Consider the following 22,847-nt stretch of genomic DNA (forward strand, 5'->3'; position numbering starts at 1 on the left):
TTCCCTTTGTAGTGTTTAAATTGTTGGGAAAGTAATAAATATTTTTTTTTTAAAAAAAAGAACAGACCTCCAGAACAAATTAAGTTCTTAACCCAAGGTACCACTGTATTATTATTATTATTATTATTATTATTATTATTATTATTATTGTTATTATTATTATTATTATTTCCTGTGCCACAAATGACTAATGAATGGGCAGTAAACATTTTTGTCGGCTAGTAATGCCTGTGTATGCTTGCAATACTGTATGCATGTGTAAATATTGGCCTTCTCTTCTTCCCAGAAGGGCAGAGCAGCTGTCTGTTTAAAAAGCCGTCTCTGGAACCTTTTGCCAGCCGCACTCTGGCAGCCCCATCGCTGCTAAGGGTTTGGAAAGCCCCAGAGACTCTGTTCTCCGCCCCCCCACTACTTTTTCTTAAAGCTGCATTCTGCAGATTTTTATTGTGATTTTGGGGTGTGTGGGCTGTTCATTGGCCTTTTTCTGTAGGCTTTTAATGAATTTATTGCTGGGGTGTATTGTATTTTAGTTTCGAGCTGCCTTGGGCGGGTTAGTATCCTTAACCCCTGAAAGCTGGCATAAGAATTTAAAAAAATAAAGGAAGTTTTGTTAAGCATTCCTCCCAGCACCTCCAATCACTGTCCACTTACTTGGCTGTGGGGCAAAGCACACCTGTTAGATGTTATCCTACTTCAGAGCTCTGCAGGCATAAGGAACGCTGCCCTTTATGGAAAAATTTTACTCTGCCAAAGGAAGCAAGGCTACACCTGTCGCGGTCACTTCCTATTGTCCAAAGAGGGCCTATTTATATCCTTGGCGTGCTGGAGAGGGGAAAGGGTGCGGGGGGGGGGAGGCATAGAAAGACCCAGTTGTAGCATGCCTGCCTCCCCCTCTGTCCCTCTCTCAATTTCAGGCTCGCAAAATGATTGCTGCAACAAGATTTCTGGCAGAGAAGTGTGCATTGATGTTGGAACAAACCCGCTGCTTCCAGGACCTCTTCTAGATGAGACCGGCTTTGGTTATTGGGGTTGAACAGGCTGTGGCCAACCATTTCCCTCTCTCATACTCACGTACCCCCCCCAACCCACTCCGGTTCCCCTTTTCAGGCTGGGACAGTTTAGCCAACAATGTCTCTGTAGTTATTTGTCCTGGTCTTTAGCGCTGGCATGCAGCCTGAGCGAAATGTACCGCAGTGTTGCTCAAACAGGGCTTTGCTGCTGCTAGACAACGGGTTGGGTGGGGGGGAATCCGTAACCTTTCATTCTCTTTCCCTTGGATCCCACACCTACAGACACGACATTTCAGCCACGTATCTGCAGTGTGGCAGGTGGTGGTCGGGTGCAAGTATTTCCCTCGGACTTTCTCCGCACAATCTCTTGGCCCTTGTTTCCCAGCACTTTTCTTCCGTGACCTTTTCCTCCTCAGCTTTCTATGGGACCTTAGGAAGAAGCCTCCTTATGCAGAGTGAGGCCATTCGACCATTTAGCTCTGCAGTTTTGTTTGGAGCACACGCGAAGCCAGACCGTGTCTTGGCATTTACCGAGGTAAAGGTAAAGGGACCTCTGACCATTAGGTCCAGTCGTGGCCGACTCTGGGGTTGCGGCGCTCATCTCGCTTTATTGGCTGAGGGAGCCAGCGTAAAGCTTCCGGGTCATGTGGCCAGCATGACTAAGCCGCTTCTGGCGAACCAGAGCAGCGCACGGAAACGCTGTTTACCTTCCTGCCGGAGTGGTATCTATTTATCTACTTGCACTTTGATGTGCTTTCGAACTGCTAGGTTGGCAGGAGCAGGGACCGAGCAATGGGAGCTCACCCCATTGCGTGATTTGAACCGCTGACCTTCTGATCGGCAAGTCCTAGGCTCTGTGGTTTAACCCACAGCAATTGCCTTGCCCCAGGATTTTTAGGTCAACGCAGTAGCTTGGAATGGCTGTTTGTTCATTCATTCCAGGGGTCAGCAACCTTTTTCAGCCGTGGGCCGGTCCACCGTCCCTCAGACCATGTGGGGGGCTGAACTATATTTTGGAAAAAAAAATATGAACAAATTCCTGTGCCCTCAAATAACCCAGAGATGCATTTTAAATCAAAGCACACATTCTATTCATTGAAAACACCAGGCAGGCCCCACAAATAACCCAGAGATGCATTTTAAATAAAAGGACACATTCTACTCATATAAAAACAAACTGTCCGTGGGCTGGATTGAGAAGCTTTAGGTTCCCTACGCCAGATTCATTCATTCATTCCATTTATAGCTTGCCACCCATAAAATATCTCAAAGCAATTTCACAATAAAAGCATCAGCAATAATAATAAAAAAATCACAGCATTTAATATATAAAAAATTCTGTGTTGGTATCTGTCTGTCTCTGGAAACAATGGAGGATTGCGCCTTTGGGGGTGACGTAAAACTGTTAGAAGGTTGCAGCACCTGCTGTGGCTGTAGAGTCCGATATGGGAGAGACATGTTCTGTTGCAGCTGAGGGTGTTTGGTGCTGCTGCTACAGATGCACCATAGCGTTTCTTCTCTCTGTGCTCCTCTCAGCGGTAATTCCTCCTCTGGTCACTCCTGTGGATGCACAACCTGTCTGTCTGTCTCCAGGCGCTGTGGTCGACTGCAAGGGATTCCCACAGGGTGGGGTTGATGTTGCCAGCCTTCATACATCTTCGTGAAGCAGAGTTGATCTGCCTGGTACCTGTCACCAACTTCCCGTAGAGCACGTCTTTGGATGCTAACGTCCAATATAAAAATAATTTTTAGAAGGTGTGGTTAAGGAGCAGACACCTTAACTGTGATCCTAAGTTCAGATGATCTGCTATGTTAGGTGTTGGCTTAGCTCTCCTCCCACTCTGACCTATTAAGCCTGGAGAAAAGCCTAGTTGGTACAAGCTGTTCCTCCTTGCGTGCCAACCTGCTTGCATGGTCATGGTAAACTCAGTGGCGTAGAGCAGGCAGGGGCGGGGCTGGTGTGCATCCTGGGGGCATGGCACGCTGCCTGCAGGGGCGTGGTGCCCATCCTGGGGGTGTGGCACGACGCCTGTGGGGGCGGGGTGCCCAGCGCGGGCAGGAGGGGCTGCTGCAATGGCACCCCACCAGGATCGCACTGTCAGGGGTGGTGCGCTCCCCCTGCACTCCTCTTCCTCCGCCGGTGGGTAAACTCCATTCTGGCTTACCACGATGTGTGACCCAAGCCAGTATTGTCTACACTGACTGTCAGTGGCTCTGTAGGCCTTTCCCAGACCTAAATGCCATTCCTCCACCAACCTTTTTTCCTTTCCTTAAAAAAATCAATCAATCTGAAGTTTAGCAATGATTTGCAAACTGTGCAAAACCACTTGGTTTCCATACATTCATCCTAAGCTCTGTGTGGAGATTTCCTTTGTAAAACGGGGACTTCTGACCTGCCCAGCGTTGGTTATCTCATCTCACCCCTCAACCCCCAGGCCAAAGTGGCTGTTGTTGTTGTTGCTGCTGCCTTCGTTTATAATAGCCTGAGTACACGTATTCACGTATTTCAAGAAGTTTTGCTTCCTTCTGAAAATCCAGTCCAACTCGCTTGTTCTGACCTTCATTTAAAACTAGTCGTTGTCGTTCATTTCCTAACCTTGTAGATCAGGGGTGAGGAGCATTTTCTTATATGGTTGGGTCAGCCTTTGCGAAATCAGCCGCTTTGCCTCCTTATCTATTTTGCGCATAACAGCCTCTGGTGGAAGAGGAGCTTCCCATCACTCCAGCGCAGCCTCACAGTCAATCACAATGTGGTCTGTGATTGTTTCTTTAGACTGCACATCCTGGGATGCTCCCTCTTCATTTACCATATTTTATGCTCTATAAGACTCACTTTATCCCTCCTAAAAAGTAAGGGGAAATGTGTGTGCGTCTTATGGAGTGAATGCAGGCTGCATAGCTATCCCACAAGCCACAACAGCAAGAGGGATTGCTGCTTTCACTGCGCAGCGATCCCTCTTGCTGTTCTGGCTTCTGAGATTCAGAATATTTTTTTCCCCTTGTTTTCCTCCTCCAAAAACTAGGTGCGTCTTGTGGTCTGGTGCGTCTTATAGAGCGAAAAATACGGTATTTATTAATTCATTTATTTAAACTACATTTAATTCCCACTTTTCTACCTGTTGCATTCAGGGTGGCTGGCAAGGGTAAGTGTTCGGAGGAAGTAATGATTCTGAACACCAGTTGCTGGAAATTGCAGGAGGGGAGTGTTGCTCTCGGTTTCCCAATGGAGCCTCTGGTTGACCACTGTGAGAATAGGATGCTGGACTAACTAGATGGACCATTGGCTGGATCCACCAGGCTCTTATGTTCTTAATGGTGTGTGGACAGCCCAGTATAAATCTACCACCATGACAATACTTAATGCACCAATGACATGTTGCAGAATTGGTTTTGTTTTATTAAATTAGTATTCTGCCCTATACCTGTAGATCTCAGGGTGGTTCAGAACATAAAATTGCAATATTAAAAAAACCCAGAAAATACATAACAATAACAAAAACAACCCAATAATCCCCCCCTTCCATGACATATTTTAAAAGGGCATTGGATGTCCATCAGCCAAAGGCCAGGTGAAAGAGGAACATTTTTGCCTGGCGCCTAATGAAGGCACCAGCCTATCCTCCCTGGGGACTCATTGCAGAAAAGGCTCATTCTCGTGTTGCAGGAGGGCCTCAGAAGATGATCTCAGGGTCCAGGTAGGTTCATATGGAGGTATTATGGTCCTGAGCCATTTAAAGCTTTATAGGTTAAAACAAGCGCTTTGAATTGGGCCTGGAAACGAATTGGTAGCCAGTGCAGTCAGACCAAGATCAGTGTAATGTGCTCAAACCATCTTGCCCCAGTGAGCAACCTGGCCGCTGAATTCTGCACTAGCTGAAGTTTTCAAGCCATCTTCAGAATTCACCCACGAAAAAGCCCCCATTTCGAAGGGCCCTAAAGAGCAGGAAAAAAATGCAAGAACCCTCAGCAGCAACTATGTGAGGCTGAAGTGGCATTTCCCCACCCCCTTTTTTTTCTTTCTTTCTTTCTAAAAAATAAATAGAGCACCAGTTTCTGCATTCAGCTGTTTTCTCTCTTTCAGCTGTGAAAGCTGCGTGGAGCTGCTGTTTGTCCGAGGGGCTGGGAACTGCCAGGAGTGTGACACCCCTTTGCGGAAGAGCAACTTTAGAGTGCAGCTCTTTGAGGACCCAGCTGTTGACAAGGAGGTGGAAATCCGGAAGAAGGTGTTGAAAATGTTAGTGTCACAAAGCCCCGAATAAGGGAGGCCGCCTCCATTGCCCCGCCGGTCAAGGCCAGATTCCCTTTGGTTGTGCTTGTGGAAGGGTCTCTGTTTAAACTGTTTGCTGAGTTGATCTCCAGAGATACAAACCGAATATAAGAAAGGCATCTTTCGGTGGAGACAGACCAAATGGAGATTTTGATGGTTGCCAGTGATCTCATCACCTGCTTGTTTCAGAGAATATAGTTAAATTGCACGTATGGTTGATGACTGCATACAACGACCCTCTCAGTTCTTTAAACGGGGCTGAGAACTTTTACCCTATGGGTTGGAAGATTTAAAAGCTGGATTGTTAACATTCAAACTTAGAAGAACCCCTAATGCCAATAATTAATTTTCAGATATTTGTGTTATAACAAGTGCTTATGAAACAGCTTTTTACAATATAATAGACATCAGTTCTAACTGCATGGTTGGCCCTCCAGATGTTTGAGGTTACAATTCCCACCAGCTGGCAGCAGTCCAGAACATCTGGCAAAGGCTTCTCTAAGCTTATCTTACACTCGAAATCACAGTTGTCTTAGTGGTGCCATACTGCCCTTCGGATCTCGATCCTTGCTGTGCTTTGTTGTCTTTCAGGAAAAATATTTTCACTAGCTTCTAAACTGGCTGTGTTCTGTCTCTACAGTCAGAGGCACTTTATCTCTGAATACCAGCTACTGGGAATCACAGGTAGGGAGAGTGCTCTCGCACTTGGGCCCTGCTTGCAGGCTTCCCGTGCGTCTCGCATGTGACTGGCCACTGCGAGTACAGGATGCTGGACCGACTGGGCCTTTGGCCTGATCCTGATCCTGAAGTTGCTCAAGAGCTCAGTTCAAATGCGCCCAAATGCGCCCAGGGCGCTTGGACCCTCAGGAAGAACGGTGAAGCATCAGGCTTGGTACGATTGCATGCAAACATAATGCTGATTTCATTTCATCTTCTCTCACAGATACAACAAAAGAGAGGATGACTTCCGCAGTCTAACGGAGTATAATGATTTCCTGGAAGAAGTTGAAGAAATTGGTAAGTCCTAATGCTTGCATATTTGATGCATGGTGTGCTTTCGTCTCTCGCAGGCCCTGCAGAATATTAAAGCTGGATCTCTTTCATTGGGTCTTGGTACCCAGTAGTTATCTAATTACTATCTCTTTACATTTTTTAATCGGAAACTCTTCAACTGGAGTGCCGTGTCTTGTCTCTAGCTGTAAGGGTTGCAGGGACTGGGTGTGAGATGCAGGGAGCAAATTCACCCAAAGAAAACGCTTTGTCAAGGCGCTAGGGATGCTGAAGAAACAGAGAGGGTGGGGAGATCAAATAAAAAAGAAAGGGGGGGATCTGTGCTTCCATTGGCTTTGTTTACTGTGACACAAGCCATATGGCCCCTTTTTCATCCTCTCACTTCTTCAAGTACAGTAGCTTGGAGCGCTTTGAAGCATTTGACCTTGCATACCACTTTGGGAACGGGTTTTTTATGGTGCTAATGTAGAGCGAGGGAGGCTTAAGAGCAGGCCCGGATATCTCTCTCTCTCTCTGCTTGGATTTCAGGTCTACAGATGCCACTGCCCGAGGGCTCTCTAGCTTTGGTGGGGAGCTCTTACTTTTTTGGGGGTAGGGCAAGAGAGTGGCAGATGAATTGAATATGTTGGCAAGAGAAGAGAAATCAGCCACCCCAGAGGGTTGCCAGGCAGATTATTTGGGGAGGTGGTGGGCAAGTGAGGTGAAAGAGTTGGGTTATCAGAATGGTAGAGTTGGAAGGGACCCCTTCAAATACTCCACCCCCCTGCATTGCAGAAACCTTTTGCCCAACGTGGGACTTGAACCATCAACCCTGAGATTAAGAGTCTCATGCTCTACCAGCTGAGCTATCCAAGGATATAGTTACATAATGCGGGAGTGGGCAATAGTGGCTGCTTCCAGGTGGTGGAGCTCCCTTCTGAAGGAGGCTTGACTGATGTCCCCTCTGCTTTCCTTTCATCAGCAGGCAAATACTTTTTTTGTTTAGACAGGCCTTTGGCCACTAATTGGCTGTTGCGGAACGGTATTTTAATAGTGGGTGTTATACATTTTCTTCCCCTTTTCCTGTGCTTCTAAAGTTGTTGTTTTTTTTAAATTCAGTGCTACTTTTAGTATGGTAACTTATTTATTTTTTGTAATTGATTGTTTTTATTTATTTATTTGATGTGTCTGTTTTTAATTTATGTCGTGAGCCTCCATGTGTCCTGCATTGGGGAAACGTGGGGTTTAAAACAAACAAACCAACAAGCCAACAAACAAACCAACAAAGTCAAATAGACCCAGGGTTTGAAATGAAATTTCCATTGTGCAGAAAATGAGAACAGACAGGAGTGTTCCTTATAATGCATTTATTTATTTATATAGAACCATCCATGTGTCTGGTGCGTTACTTTTGCTTTCTGTCCCAGGGTCAGTGATTTGGGTGTTTTTTAAAAAGTTGAATCGATTCCCCACTATGCAGATTAGACTAATTTGCATAGTCTAATTTGCAACAGAAAATTGTCAGATTGCATTAGATTTTTTTTTCTGATGTCCCAGGGAGTGAATTAATTTAGTTTGTTTATTCTAATGTTAAGAGCTATTCGATGGTGGAACAGACAGAAAGTGCTGGACTGTCCTTCGCTGGAGGTTTCTAAACAGCAGGTGGAGGGTCATCTGTTGGGGATTTTTTAGCGTGATTCCTCCATTGCAAGGGGGTTAGACTAGATGACACTTGGGTCCCTTCCAGCCCTACAATTATATGATTCTACTTGTATGTTGTGGACTGCCAAACTTGTCCCTTGCTGTATTTATAATTGGCACCTGTTCATTGCTACTAATGAACTTACGAAATGGAAAATTTTCTATGGAAAAATAAAGGAGTGGAAAGTTTTCTGTCCCACATCTCTACCGAGTGTTAAAACCTTTTTGTTCCAAGGAGCATTAAAGGATTAGCTTTATTAAACTGTGTGTTTGCTTCATTGGCTTACCCTGGGTTGTGTCCCCCCCACCCGCCCTGCTTTTTATTATTATTATTTATTGGTTCATTGTACTTTTTTTTGCTGTTTTCCTCTGCTTTTAATGTCGAAAGATTCAGAATAAAAACGTTGTAAAATAAAAATATGCCTGGAGAAGATGTAGCCAGCTTTTCATTTAGGGGAAAATTCCCTAGTGGCTGAGAATATTGTACAATCATGCCAGCCTTAATAGTGGTAGGAAACTATATTATTAAAGTGATCAGGGTGTCTTGGGCAAGTGACTGTGGGCATTGTTGTTGTTGTTGTTTAGTCGTTTAGTCGTGTCCGACTCTTCGTGACCCCATGGGCCAGAGCACGCCAGGCACTCCTGTCTTCCACTGCCTCCCGCAGTTTGGTCAGACTCATGCTGGTAGCTTCGAGAACACTGTCCAACCATCTCGTCCTCTGTCGTTCCCTTCTCCTTGTGCCCTCCATCTTTCCCAACATCAGGGTCTTTTCCAGGGAGTCTTCTCTTCTCATGAGGTGGCCAAAGTATTGGAGCCTCAGCTTCAGGATCTGTCCTTCCAGTGATACTAGTGCTGCCAGAGTAGTTATTGTCCATTATTGGAAGTAGAGCTCGTGACACCTCGCCCAACACCATTCAACCATCCCAATATGATGGAGCTGGCAATGTATTGCGAAGCACAGCCATCAAAACTCCAGGAGGCGATAGAGCTGCGACTCCTCTGGTGGCTGGATGCCTGCCTTCCCTTTTGGCTACCTTTCCCCTCTGATGGCGGAACAGTCCCACTTCCAGCCTCGGTACCTCCCTGTAACTGGAGTCTCTGCTTAAGGCAGGAATTGTGGCTGGGTAGCTCCTTCCTTCTCCCTCTCTCTGTCAAGGGAGCTCGTGATAAGGTCTAACAACAAAATTTACAGGAACACAATCCAGTTAGTAGCAAAAAGCCAATGCATCTTCAAAGCTATATTGACTCCAGCAACAGCCTCACCCCGGTGGCCTGTAAGTGTCTTGGGTAGCAGAAGCCGCCTTTGCAGCTGGAGTCAGTCCAAATCCTACCCTCCCGGGCCAGACAAAACAGGGGGCAGGTCTTGTAGGACTCACTGCCAATTGATGGGCCCCCAATTTTCACCAGCCCCAGCCAGCATGGGCAATGGTCAGTGATGCTGGAGTCCAGCAACGTCTAGAGGGCCATAGGTTCCCAGACCCTGTTTTTAGGGCCACGTGGAGTCCCTTGTGTCACCTGACAACTTGTGAGTCTGTAAGCTGTAGGTGCCTTGGATAGAAGCCCAGTGGCTCCTTCTTCTGGCGAGGTGACCCAGACAGTGCGCTTGTCTGGAACTGGGTGCCCGAGTCTTAAATTTGAGGCCTGGGCTTCAGTAGCAGGTGGAAAAAACAGTGCAGCTCAGAAATATAGTAATGTAGGAAGTTGCCTTATACTGAATCAGACCACTGGTCCATCTAGCTTAGTGAGTCCCCCCCCCATCATATTTTATTAAGTTTCAATATTTTAAACATATACAGTTAAAACACAGTTTCGTCTTTTTTCTCATTTTTGTTGACTTCACACTCCTTTTTCTAGGGAGCTGTTGTTTTTCCTCTTCTGCTGCACCCTATCTTTTATCTATCTGATCATAACCATGACAATCTAGCTTAGTATTGTCCACACTGACTGGCAGCCACTCTCTAGAGTTGCAGGCAAGGTTCTCTCCAAGTCCTGCCTGGAGATGCAGGGCTTTAGCCAGATGTTCCACCACTGAGCTTGTGGCCCTGAGCTACGCCATAGTAGTTCACCTGCAGTTCTAGCATCACGCCGCTCCCCTCCCTTTTTGGATAGTGGCTTGGAAAATGCTCCTTCCTTTCAATTCAGAGCATTTTTCTTTCTCCGCAGAAGAAAGTCTGGCTTTTCAGAAGTGGGATTGCTATTCAAAGAGCAGTAAACCTTTTGGGCTTCAGAAACAATGGGCTTTTTGTATTATATTTTGACAGATGTCTAAAGGCAGGCCAGTGTGTAAGCCCAGCCAATAAGAGATGGGCCAGGAGATAAAGAGCGGCTGCACACTAGTCTATTTTCCTTCTTGCTCTCCCAGCCCCTGTGGGCAGGTTCTTGTTTGGAAACGTACAGTATGCTTCTGTCTGAACGCAAAAGAGAGGCTTCTTTAAAATCCCAGCAAAACAGCCACCTGCTCATAAGAACGTAAGGGGAGCAGCCCTGTAGTTGGATCAGGCCAGAGGGGCTCATTCAGTCCAGGTTCCTTCTATTTCACATAGGTACAATAGTCCAATCTCACTTATTGCACCTGAGTGCAATAGTTCCATCTCACTTGTGAACCCCAGCGACTGGTATCCAAAGTTTTTCTGCAATATAACAAGGCTTGGCTTAGTTTTTATTTCTTAAAAAATGCTTTTTGGGGGCCCTAATGCCACACTGGGGGACGCGGGTGGCGCTGTGGGTTAAACCACAGAGCCTAGAACTTGCCGATCAAAAGGTCGGCAGTTCGAATCCCCGCTACAGGGTGAGCTCCCGTTGCTCGGTCCCTGCTCCTGCCAACCTAGCAGTTCAAAAGCATGTCAAAAGTGCAAGTAGATAAATAGGTACCGCTCCGGCAGGAAGGTAAACGGCGTTTCCGTGCACTGCTCTGGTTCGCCAGAAGCGGCTTAGTCATGCTGGCCACATGACCTGGAAGCTGTCTGCGGACAAATGTCAGCTCTCTCGGCCAATAAAGCGAGATGAGCGCTGCAACCTCAGAGTCGGCCACAACTGGACCTAATGGTCAGGGGTCCCTTTACCTTTACCTTTAATGCCACATTCCCTCTTGAGCAGCTGTCTGGGGGGTGGTGTCATGCTAACGGTGGGTTAGGGTGACACTTAACTGTTGTATACTAGGCTACATTCCAGCAGAATTCAGCCTCTGAGCTTGAGGTTCCCCAGCTCTGATTTATGTCTCCCCCCAGAAGCCCTGCGTAGAAGCTGAAGCCAGCAATGGGTACTCCTAGCTTGGAAAAGAAAACATAAACCCCATTTGAAATAGGAAGAACCCAATTTTTTAAAAGTACCAATCATACACAAACGCTGGCAGTTTTATCTCCCATTTCATACATAACCGCAAGTGTTGTCTGTCCGTTTCCAGCCAATGGCTCTGAATGCTAGCCAGTGGTATCCCGTGAACAGTGAAACAGGAAAATCCCAAGCACCCCCTCCCTCCATTAGTACTAAGCTGCTGAGCTGTTGGCTGCCCAGCCCTTCTTTGACATCAGAGTAGCTAAGCCAATGAGGTCAAGGGTGCTAGGGCAGCGAAGAATACACAGGTCACGAGACACATAGGGTCAATGTGGGAGGTTTGATGACCTGGCTTATGGTCTGTGGACAAGCTTGTTAAAAACCTGAATATGCCAGTTAGGAACTGAAGATGAAAGCTTGTCGTTGCCTTCCTATTTGCTAAAGAAAAGAAGTGCAGTTCAAAAGGTTTGCTGCTCTGCTTAATGCAGATATCAAACGTTGCATTTGAATTTGCGTCGCGCACGCTCAAATCCTTTTGTGATTGCCTTTTTGTGAACAATTGTCTTGCAACCAGGATAAACTAGAAAATTAAATACATCTATATGTATAATCGGTGCTTTTTCCCTAAAAAAAAATGTTTAGGGGCACTCTCATTTTCCTACTCATATTGAAATACTGCCCCTCAATGAGGCCAAACTTAGATTCACAAAATGTTTAGGGGTACCCCTGCACCCCCCCGAAAAAAGCACAGTGTATAATTATGCATGAGGTATGTTGTTACTTAAATCTTTTCAAATTTCGGGGTGCGGGGGAATAGTAGCAGAAATTAAGATTTCTGATGATAGAAACAGAGTCTTAATTTTAAGGTGGGAATATATTTTTAGAAAACATTGTCCTTGAATAAAAGTAATGCTTTGTTATGACTGCTGTTTAATATGTTGCTTTGCTTCTTTTCTTCACCCCTCTCTTCCCCACTGCTAATTCATAAAACGTTGATCTAGTGTTCAACCTGACCAACAACATTGATGTAGAAAATACAAGAAAGAAGATGGAGATGTATCAGAAGGAAAACAAGGAAGTCATTCAGAAAAATAAGATCAAACTGGTAAGTTGCCTAGGGCTGGCTTTTGTTTTGTTTTGTTTACAGTTCTTTGGGTTATTTGCCAAAAGAAACAATGGCAATTTTTTTTTAAAAAAACCCTAGTTCTGTCCAATATCCAAAATAGTAGGCTTGCTAGAGCAAAAAAGTCTTGGTTCTCTATAGACAGTCTTCTGAATGGGTAAAGTAGTGGCTTAAATAAAGCAAGCTAAGTTTGAAAAAATTTAAGGCATGTTCTTTGGGCTGGAGAACAAAAACAAAAATTATATTTTATATAATTTTATATGTAGCATTCTGAGTCTGTCTTGTAATTAGACCAAACACACAGGAAAGCTGTGCTGGCACCCATATTCAGAACGAGTAAGGAGACATGCAAGGGAGTTGTGCTTCAGTACCTGTTGCTGTTTCGCAAGTCTGAAGCTTAGCCTGCACATCATTCTAAACATACTGAGGAAGGAGAGAGCAATTCCCTGGCTGCTTTAGAGTATTTGAGACTCAGCTTAGTTCTGATGTATTTTGTGTGTGTACATGACCTCTGTCACTTCAGCTTGCAAGTGGGTGATGGAGCGGACCCAGCGAATACTACTCAAAAAATAAATTTTAAAATCCCTTCACGTAGAAAACTAGCATCTCAGGCTGGGTTCTCCCCCTGGATATGCTAGCTTTCTATCTGGAGGAAAACATTTTTGCTTGTTTGTGTTGAGTTGCATTCCATCATGTTACCCGCCCTCAAGAGTGGTCTGAAGTGGTGCAGCCTAGGCGCAAGTTCACCACCTCTGGGGAACGAGTCTTTGTGATGTTCCAAAACATGGCTCAGTCAAAGGTTTGCTCTTCCCATCGCATAGCTGTCAATCGTCTCTTATTTGGCGGGAAAGTCCCTTATCCCAGCGCTATGTCCCACTGCTGTCCCTTATTGATGATGTCCCTTAAATTCCCCGGGTTTCAAAGGAAGCAGCTCCTCTCCCTCCCTGCCGGCCAGGGAGGAGAGAGGCTCCAACTGTGTTGCTTGGCTGCGTTGCTCACCCAATAAGGAGTCTAAGAACAACTGGGGGGTGGAGCTTGCATGCCTTGTGCCGATCAAATCGGCTGTGTTGCCTGGGGACTCACCTTTGCTCAGCGCTTCCCAGCGGAGAGGTGACGGTGGTTTCCCTTGCTGCATCCCCTTTGCTGGGTTGCTGCACTGTGGGAACCACCGCTTGAGGCTTCGTTTGGCTGCTGGCTGGGCTTTCTGCCTTTGGCTTGGAGGGGCTCAGAAGTTGAACATACCTGCGCTGTGAAAATCACTTATTTTGGCTGCTGTTCCCTTATTTTCGAGGCTTCTGGTCCCTTATTTTCAAATCTGTAAGTTGACAGCTATGCCATTGTTTTTCTGCTGCGATGGTCATTGTTGAGACACCCTTTTCTTTGGCTTCGCCTCTCAAGTGCTCCCTGTTTTCTCTCTCTTAGTCTCGAGAGCAAGAGGAGCTGGAAGAGGCTCTGGAGGTTGAGCGGCAGGAAAGCGAGATCAGGCGGCTTCTTATACAAAAGGAGGAGCAAATGCAACAGAAGCTGAAGAGGAAGAACAAGCAGGACCTTCTCGATAAGCTGGTAGGTGATGCAGCACCCAGAAGGGCATCTCAATTACTTACAGTGGTGCCTCGCAAGACGAAATTAATTCGTTCCGCAAGTTCTTTCGTCTTGCGAGTTTTTCGTCTTGCGAAGCACGGTTTCCCATAGGAATGCATTGAAAATCAATCAATGCGTTCCTATGGAAACCGCCTTCAGACCAGGTCCGGGGACAATCTGTCCCCTGACCTCTTCTGAAGGCTGGGGGGGGGGCGGACAAGGGCTTTTCTTCCCACCCCCAGCATTTAAAAAAAAACCCGGGACAGCAGAGGACTTCTCCGCTGTCCCGAGGTTTTTTAAAATGCTGGCGGGCGGCAGCGAAGCTTTCGCTGCCGCCCGCCAGCATTTTAAAAAACCCCGGGACATTCTCCGCTGTCCCGGGGCGATTTAAAAGCCCCCGGGAAGGCAGGCAGGGGGGACAAAGACTTTTGCCCCCCGCCAGCCTTCAAAAAGGTCCAGGACCTCTTCCGAAGGCGGGCGGGGGGCAAAAGTCTTTGTCCCCCCTGCCTGCCTTCCCGGGGGCTTTTAAATTGCCCTGGGACTGTCCCGGGGCGATTTAAAAGCCTCTGGACGGCTTTTGAAGGCAGGCGGGGGGGGGAGCAAATACTTTTGCCCCCCGCCCGCCTTCAGAAGAGGTCCAGGACCTCTTCTGAAGGCGGGCAGGGGGCAAAAGTCTTTGCTCCCCCCCGGCTGCCTTCAAAAGCCATCCAGGATAGCGGAAAGCGCTTCCCTGCTATCCCGGACGGCTTTTAAAATGCTGGCGGTGGGGAGCAAAGCCTTTCGGCCCCCGCCGGCCTTCCTGGACCTCTTCTGAAGGCTGGAGGGGGGGGAAAGGCTTTGCTCCCCACCGCCAGCATTTAAAAGAGGTCCCCAGAGATTTCCCTATGGGCTTTCTTCTTGCGAAGCAAGCCCATAGGGAAATTCGTTTTGCGAAGCGCCTCCAAAACGGAAAAACCCTTTCGTCTAGCGGGTTTTTCGTCTTGCGAGGCGTTTCGTCTTGCGGGGCACCACTGTAATAGGAAATGGGCAGATTCGCTCTCTCTCTCTCTCTGTTTGTCTGGCTTATTCCTATATCATGCCACCAAAGACAAATGACCCTTCTCCTAGATTCCACTCCCAGAAAGATGATGTTCCCACACTAGGCTACTTAGAGTGGCTGGGGAAACTCAGCTAGATGGGTGGGGTATAAATAATTACATTACAGTGGTACCTTGGGTTAAGTACTTATTCCGGAGGTCCGTACTTAACCTGACACTGTTCTTAAGCTGAAGCACCACTTTAGCTAATGGGGCCTCCTGCTGCTGCCGTGCCACCAGAGCCCGATTTCTGTTCTTATCCTGAAGCAAAGTTCTTAATCCGAAGCACTATTTATGGGTTAGCGGAGTGTGTAACCTGAAGTGTATGTAACCTGAAGCGTATGTAACCTGAGGTACCACTGTATTATTATTATTACCATGCTTTGTTTAGTCACTTTTTGATGGGACATCCACATAAATAATAATAATAATAATAATAATAATAATAATAATAATAATAATAATAATAATAATAATAATAATTTATTTATATCCCGCCCTCCCCAGCCAAAGTTGGGCTCAGAGCGGCTAACAACAGTAAAAATAACACAGTTTGCATAACATAAAATCACAATCAATTAATTGAAATACATTCTAAAATCAATTCATTCTAAAATCAATTCAGAGTCAAATTAATGGCAACCATTGGGATAGAGTTCTATGAGTATTACCGAAGGAGGTGGTCAGACTGAGCCTTGGCCAAAGGCCTGGTGGAACAGCTCTGTCTTGCAGGCCCTGTGGAAAGATGTCAAGTCCCGCAGGGCCCTAGTCTCTTCTGACAGAGCGTTCCACCAGATTGGGGCCACAGCCGAAAAAGCCCTGGCTCTGGTTGAGGCCAGCCTAACCTCCCTGTGGCCCGAGACCTCCAAGATGTTTTTGTTTGAAGACCGTAAGGTCCTCCATGGGACACACTAGGAGAGGTGGTCCTGTAGGTACGAGGGTCCTAGGCTGTATAGGGCTTTAAAGGTTAAAACATGACCACCAAACTCCAGTATTGATGATTCTGCGTTTTCCCTGAGGATCTGCCTTTTTGCAGACTGCAGCAACTCTGATTTTTTTCCTTCTTCCCCAGAAGAATGGGTTGCACAGACCATAGCAGGATGTGCACACAGCAAAACTGCAACACGCCAGATATTGTGGGAAGTTGATTGCAATTCCTTTTGCAGCTTGCAGTGGGAGAGCGGTGATTAGATTGCATTAGGAGCCACCCATCTGGCAGCGGCTCTTTTGTCAGCTTGTACACACAGTTTGTCTTGGTGCGTACGTTTTGTATCCCACCCTTCCTCCCAAGGAATTCAGAGTGACGCGTGTCTCCTTGTGTTTTATTCCTCGCAGCAATCCTGCAATGTAGGTTAGGCAGAGTACAGAGGTCGCTCAGCAGGTCTCACCACCGATGGGGGTTTAAACCCCAGCCTTTTCCCATATGGTAACCAATTATCCCACACTGGCCCTGTGGGCTGGAGCAGGAGAATGACTGGTTTATTCTGGAGATTGGCTCTTTTTTGGTCTTTCGCCCCCTGCCACCAGAGGAGATATTCCGTCAGTCTGTCAGTTGTGTACAGGACTGGTCATCGGGCTGTGTCAGATCTCTTAAAAAACACACCTTGGCTACTCTCTTGGCATCATGGCCCAACCTGAATTTTCATTTTGGTCACATGGTTCCTTCATTGCATCCCATAATGTTCACTTCCCCCTTCTCCTCTCCTCTGGGTCTCTTGTTACGAGCCCACCAGCTGGATTTCACTTTCTTCCTGTCTTGCACCCCCTCCCCCCAAAAACCCCAACAACACTTTTTATTGTTTTGCTTTAATAGTCCTATCCAATTGTTGATGTGTTTTTATTTCTGTTCTGCTTCCGTTCTTCCTTTGGGAAAGCTGAGCACCTGAACTCCTTATCTGACCCTGAGGGATAGCCACTGAAACGGGAAGGAGATTTAGTGTCAGGTGATTTAAGAGGTGGTTTTATTGAGCGGGCGGCTATACCCAGGGAGAACCTCGCTTGGGAGCAAGAGGGCATGTGGGTTTTTTAATTTTTTAAAGGGGAGGTCTTGTATTTTTTAATTATTCCTGGGCCACGGGCCTAGACATTTCGGCATGCTCCCCTTCTTGGATGTTGACAGAAAAAGGAAATCCTGTGTAGCCTTTGACCTTGCAGGCAGCAGAACAGTATAATTTTTAAAGACCTTGCAACCTGCTCAGGGTCTGGTGGTTTTCCCTCCTTCCCTTCTTCTTTTCTTAAGTCTATAGTCTCTGTCACTTCCCCTGCATTATCAAAGTGGCTATTGAGCGTATGGTTAGAGGGCAAGGCAGGAACACACTACATGCCTTATGCAGAGTCAGACCATACATCCATTTGGCTTAGTTGTGTCTACACTGACTGGCAGCTGCTCTCCAGGTTTTCTTTTTAAACATTTTTGAAATTCATTTTCACTTTTAACATTTATCACCATACATAAATCATGATCATTTTGCAAGAAAGATTCTCAGAATCCTGGAACTTCCCTCCATGGTTTCTCCAGATCCTCTTTTCAAACTGCATTATATCATATTCTCCATATTTTCTTAAAACTCAGTTTTTGTCATAGTTCTGGCTTCATTGCAAGTGTTTTCACAATCCTGCCAATGTTTTCAGTTGTTTACAGTGTTCTTTCAAGTAACATAGAAAATTTCCCCATTCTTTGTTAAACTGGTCCTTTTGATCTCTGGTTTCCCCGGTCATTTTTGCCAATTCGGCATAGTGCACCATCTTTATCTGCCATTCTTCTTTTGTAGGCCGATTGTCTTCCTTCCATCTTTGGGCAAGTAGCATCCGCGCAGCTGTTGTAGCATACATGAATATTCTCTTCTGATCCTTAGGTTTTTCTGGACTTAGAATTCCTAGTAAGAAAGCTTCAGGTGTTTTTTTTTTTTTTACAAAGGTAACTCTCCAGGTTTTGAGGCAGGAGTCTTTCCCCAGCTCTGCTTGATGATGCCAGAGGTTACTATGGAACTATGGTCCTGTTCACTTGGCAGGGACTTAGGAAGTTGCCTTACCACTCGTCCATCTAGTTCAACATTGCCAACACTGGCTGGCAGCAGTTTTACAGGTTTTTGGGCAGGGGATATTATTCCCAGCCCTTCCTGGAGATGCTGGGATTGAACTTGGGACCTTCTGCTTGCAAAGCAGATGCTCTTAGCCCTAAGCTGCTGCATTTTCTGCTCATCTTGTAGGAAAATATTGGGGAGGTCTAAGCAAATCTCTCTCTCCTCAAAACTGGCAGGTTTCAAGGACTGTATATGCACAGTGCTAAGTACCACTGGCAGCAGAGAGCAGCCTGGAAGTCTTAAGCCCAATGCTGGCCTGGCATTTTCTTCCTTACAGCCACTCCAAAAAAGTAGAAGGAATTGGACTCAGATGGCGCGATCACATACCGTATTTTTCGCTCCATAAGACGCACCCTTTTCCTCTTAAAATCTAAGGGGAAATGTCTGTGCGTCTTATGGAGCGAATATGTGGTCCTTGGGGCTGGAGACCTGGGCTTCCCCCGCCAGCCCCAACAAGCTCTGGGAGCAGCGGGAAGGCTGCGCACAGCCTTTCTGCTGCTCCCCAACCTGCTCTTTGGGGCTGGCGGTGGGGGAAAGCCGGGCTTCCCCCACCACCAGCCCCACAAGCCCTGGGGAGGCTTCGCGCAGTTATCCCTGGCTTTTGCGGGAGGTGGGGGAAGGGACAGAGCGAGGCTCTCTCCCTTCCCCCACCTCCTGCAAAAGCCCCCAAGAGCTATGCTCCCTTTAAAGAGCTGCGTGGAGTGCGTGTGTGGCTCTTGGGGGCTTTTCCCCCAGGAGGGAGAAGGGCAGCCTGTCAGTGATGGCTGCCCTTCTCCTCGGGGAAAAGCCTGCAAGTGCCGCACACAGGCTCCTCGCGGCTCATGAAAGGGAGCGCTGAGCAGAGCCTGGGATGCATACAGGCTCTGCTCAGCGCTCCCTTTAAATAATTTTTTCCCCTTGAATACCCCCCCCCAAAAAAAAACCAACTAGGTGCACCTTATGGTCAGGTACGCCTTATGGAGCGAAACATATGGTACCATTTGAGAGCCAGATCTCAAGCAATAGCATCCTTTAATCTAGGAATAGCCAATGTGGGCCCCTCCAGAGATTTTGGACTACAACTCCCATCATCATTGCTCTTGCTGGCTGATGGGGGTCGTAGTACAGCCACATCTCAATGGTATCGCATTGGCCACCCCCGCTTTAAGCTGTGACAGCTAAAAGAATCTGGGTGGGCTAAGGGGGAAGTTGCCTCTGAGCCTAGTCTCTGTCTCTCTGGCAGTGGCGTAGCGTGGGTTGTCAGCACCCGGGGCAAGGCAAGTAATTTGCGCCCCCTAACCCGTGGATTTGCGCCCCCTAACCCTAACCCCCAGATGTTGCGCCCGGTGCGGCCGGCCCCCCTGCACCCCCCACGCCACGCCACTGCTCTCTGGGGTTCTTTTTTAAAAAAAAGAAAGCTTAAAGGTCCCAAGAGAGGGCTTTGAAGGACAGACTTCCTCCCCCCCCCCCAATGAAACTTTCACAGATGCGTCCTTGTGTGCAAAATATTTCCAAAGCAGCCTCTGGTAAAAACGTAAAGCAGACCAGGACATTCCAAAGCCTAACAACAAAGCTACTGAAATAATGCTTTTGAATGCTGTGTTATGGCAATAAGCAAAATCAAGCCAAACTCCGGGGCTGTCCGAAATCCGCAGCTGTTGAAGAAAACTGCAGCTGCGCTACTCACTAACTTCCCCTTCCTTTTGTAATGTCTGAGATAATTTTTCCCATAGCCTGGTTTCGGGAGTTTCTGCAGTCCCCCCCCCCCAAATCATTGGTTGCAATTGACTGGACATGAGAGCCCAAGTAAATTCAACATGCTGGGAAGTAAACAACCAATGTTACCTAATGCAGAAAAGAGGAATAGATGAAAATTCAGCGGCACAGACAAACAAAAGCCCAGCGAAGAGAAAATCCACACCAAATGAGCCGGTGTGGTGTAATGGTTAGATCATTGGACTAGGACCTGGGAGAGCAGGGTTCGAATCCCTACTCAGCCATGAAGTTCACTGGGTGACCTTGGACTAGTCACCCTCTCCTAGCCTAGCCTACCTCACAGGGTTGTTGTGAGGACGAAATGGGGGGGGGGGAGGAGAGCCACCTACACCAGAGCTTCCCAAGCTTCATGTCGCTGGCACACTTTTTAGACATGCATCATTTTGTGACACAGTAAATCGGTTTTACTAGTAATCTGGAGGTTAAAACTAACCCCTTTCCTTTTTTTAAAAAAAATAATTTTTTATTAAATTTTTCTTTACAAATTAATCCACACAACCATGTTTTCAAATTTCCAGTTTTTGTACTTCCACCAGCTCCTCCACCAATCACCCATTTTTCCTATCTTCACGCATTTTCTATTTATAATATTGCCGATTAATATTATCCTTTCATCTCTGTTTCTTTTTTACAATACACCTTAAACTATCACAAAACCTCTTTAAAACCCACTAGCGTTGTCTGCTCATCATATATGTTTTAAAACTAACCCCTTTCCAGCCCCGGGAAGCACGGGGAACGTTGGCACGACACACCTGCACACTGCAGCCAACCATGATTGTGTCGCAACACACAGTTTGGAAAGCTCTGATCTACACCACCTTAAAATCCATGGAAGATAAAGGTGGTATACAAATTAAAATAATAACTAATCAACCACAGTCTTTGCTGGTATTCCAGTGATTTGCAGAAAAGGGGCCACATGGTCCTTATTTGGTCGGGAGTTGCGTAATTTAGGCAGCGATTGTTCCAAAGTCACCCACTGAGCTTCATGGCTGAATGGGGATTTGAATTCTGTTGTTCCCAATGTAGTGTGACCCTCTAATCATTAAACATGGTCAGTAGGCAAGACATCTCCCCTAGTACATGGGGAAACATGACGGAAAGCCCTATCTCTTTACAGTGGTGCCTCGCAAGATGAAATTAATTCGTTCCGCAAGTTTTTTCTTCTTGCGAGTTTTTCGTCTTGCGAAGCACGGTTTCCCGTAGGAATGCATTGAAAATCAATCAATGCGTTCCTATGGAGACCGTCCGGGGACAGAGGGGAAGCGCCGCGCGCCTTCCTCTCTGTCCCCGGACCTGTTTAAAGCAAGGGGCGACGGGGAGAAGATCGCTTCTCCCCGTTGCCGCCCCTTGGTTCAAAAGAGGTCCGGGGACAGCGGGGAAGACGTGCTGCGCTTCCCCGCTATCCCCGGAGCTTGCGGGGCAAGCTTTGTTTTGCGAAGCAAGCCCATAGGGAAATGCGTCTTGCGAAGCGGCTAAGAAAACAAAAAACTCCTTTGTCTAGCGAGTTTTTCGTCTTCCGAGGCGTTCGCCTTGCGGGGTACCACTGTATCTCAAGTGGCAGGGGAGGGGAGGAATACATGGAGGAGGCAAGCTGTAAGGTAGACATAGTCTGAAGTTCATAACAGCTCCAGTACTAACAGTTTATTTCTTTTAATGGCTGGAGTGGAGCGGGGGGGGGGGGGGTTAAACTGAGCACCAAAGCGTTTCCAACTCAGCTTTAAATGCTCTTTTAATTTATACGGGGCGGACATTGTTTTCTTACACAGCAGTTGGTTTTACTGGAAATCCATTTTGCCAGATGGCTTGCAAAAAAATAAATAAATAAAGAGCAGTTATAAATAATCTTTATAACATGACCAAAATAGGTAACTTAATGACATTTGTGCACACATTGCTACTAAACATATCTAAATATGTTGTTAATGACTGAAAGGTAATGCGAAGGGCAGGGGGGGAAAGAAGGTTCCTTTTTGTGTTTCTTTCCACCCTAAAGGGAATATTCACAATCTCCTTTGTGAATTCTCAATTAATTTTTTTCTTTAAAAGAAAAAAATATATCTCAGTTTGCATTGGTGGTGAGAACCTCGTGCCTTATGGAGTGCAGGTTATCATTCTGATGGGATAGAGCTTAAGTAGTTCTGGGATGCTTCTGAATCTATAAACAAGCCCTCTGCATTCCAGACAGCATCCCTCTTATAGTCTCCACCCCCAAGTTCAGCCCGGACATGGAGGTTCACCCTTGCAGTGAAGTTCCCTTATTGCAAGAAGTGAAGTTACAGGGAACCAGGCAGAGGGCCTTCTTGGTAGTGGCGCCCGCCCTGTGGAACGCCCTCCCATCAGATGTCAAGGAGATAAAGAGCTACACACCTTTTAGAAGACATCTGTTTTTAATGTTTGATGTTTTATTGTGTTTTGGTATTTTGCTAGAAGCTGCACGGAGTGGCTGGGGCAACCCAGTTAGATGAGCGGCATATAAATAATAAAGTTATTGTTGATTAATATTAGCGTCCATCTCTGTATGACTTCCTTGCATTATACAGAAATTGCCCACATGCCTTTTGGGTTCCCTCTTTGGGACTATGACCTGGAAATTTCCCCTTTCAGTTCATAAACTGTGTTTTTAAATTCCCAGGATCACCCTAGAGGGGTTGGGTCCCTTTTCATAGCAGAGGTAGACAACGTGGTGCCTTATTATTATTATTATTATTATTATTATTATTATTATTATTATTATACCACCCTATACCCAGAGGCCTCAGGGCAGTTCACTAGAATAAAATCAAAATATTAAACCAGAAAATACATAATCAAAATAAAAACAACAACCCAATACCCCCCAAACCCTACATTTTAAAAGGGCATAGGATGTCATCCAAATAATAATAATAATAATAATAATAATAATAATAATAATAATAATAATTTATTATTTATACCCCGCCCATCTGGCTGGGTCTCCCCAGCCACTCTGGGCGGCTTCC

The 22,847-nt window shown here is 46.4% G+C and overlaps 1 protein-coding gene across 1 annotated transcript in view; it reads left to right on the plus strand.

Annotated features, from left to right (window-relative positions):
• The window catches only part of MNAT1 (MNAT1 component of CDK activating kinase), a 138,924-nt gene that overhangs the window by 36,439 nt on the left and 79,638 nt on the right, over positions 1-22,847 (plus strand). Inside the window, exons 2-5 of the mRNA XM_081914914.1 lie at positions 5,092-5,244; positions 6,221-6,294; positions 12,244-12,347; positions 13,788-13,928. Of these exons, the coding sequence (XP_081771040.1) occupies positions 5,092-5,244; positions 6,221-6,294; positions 12,244-12,347; positions 13,788-13,928 (472 nt within the window). The remainder of the gene's footprint in view (positions 1-5,091; positions 5,245-6,220; positions 6,295-12,243; positions 12,348-13,787; positions 13,929-22,847) is intronic.

This window comes from Podarcis melisellensis (genome assembly GCF_964234715.1).
Source record: "Podarcis melisellensis genome assembly, chromosome: 1".
NCBI lineage: Eukaryota > Metazoa > Chordata > Lepidosauria > Squamata > Lacertidae > Podarcis > Podarcis melisellensis.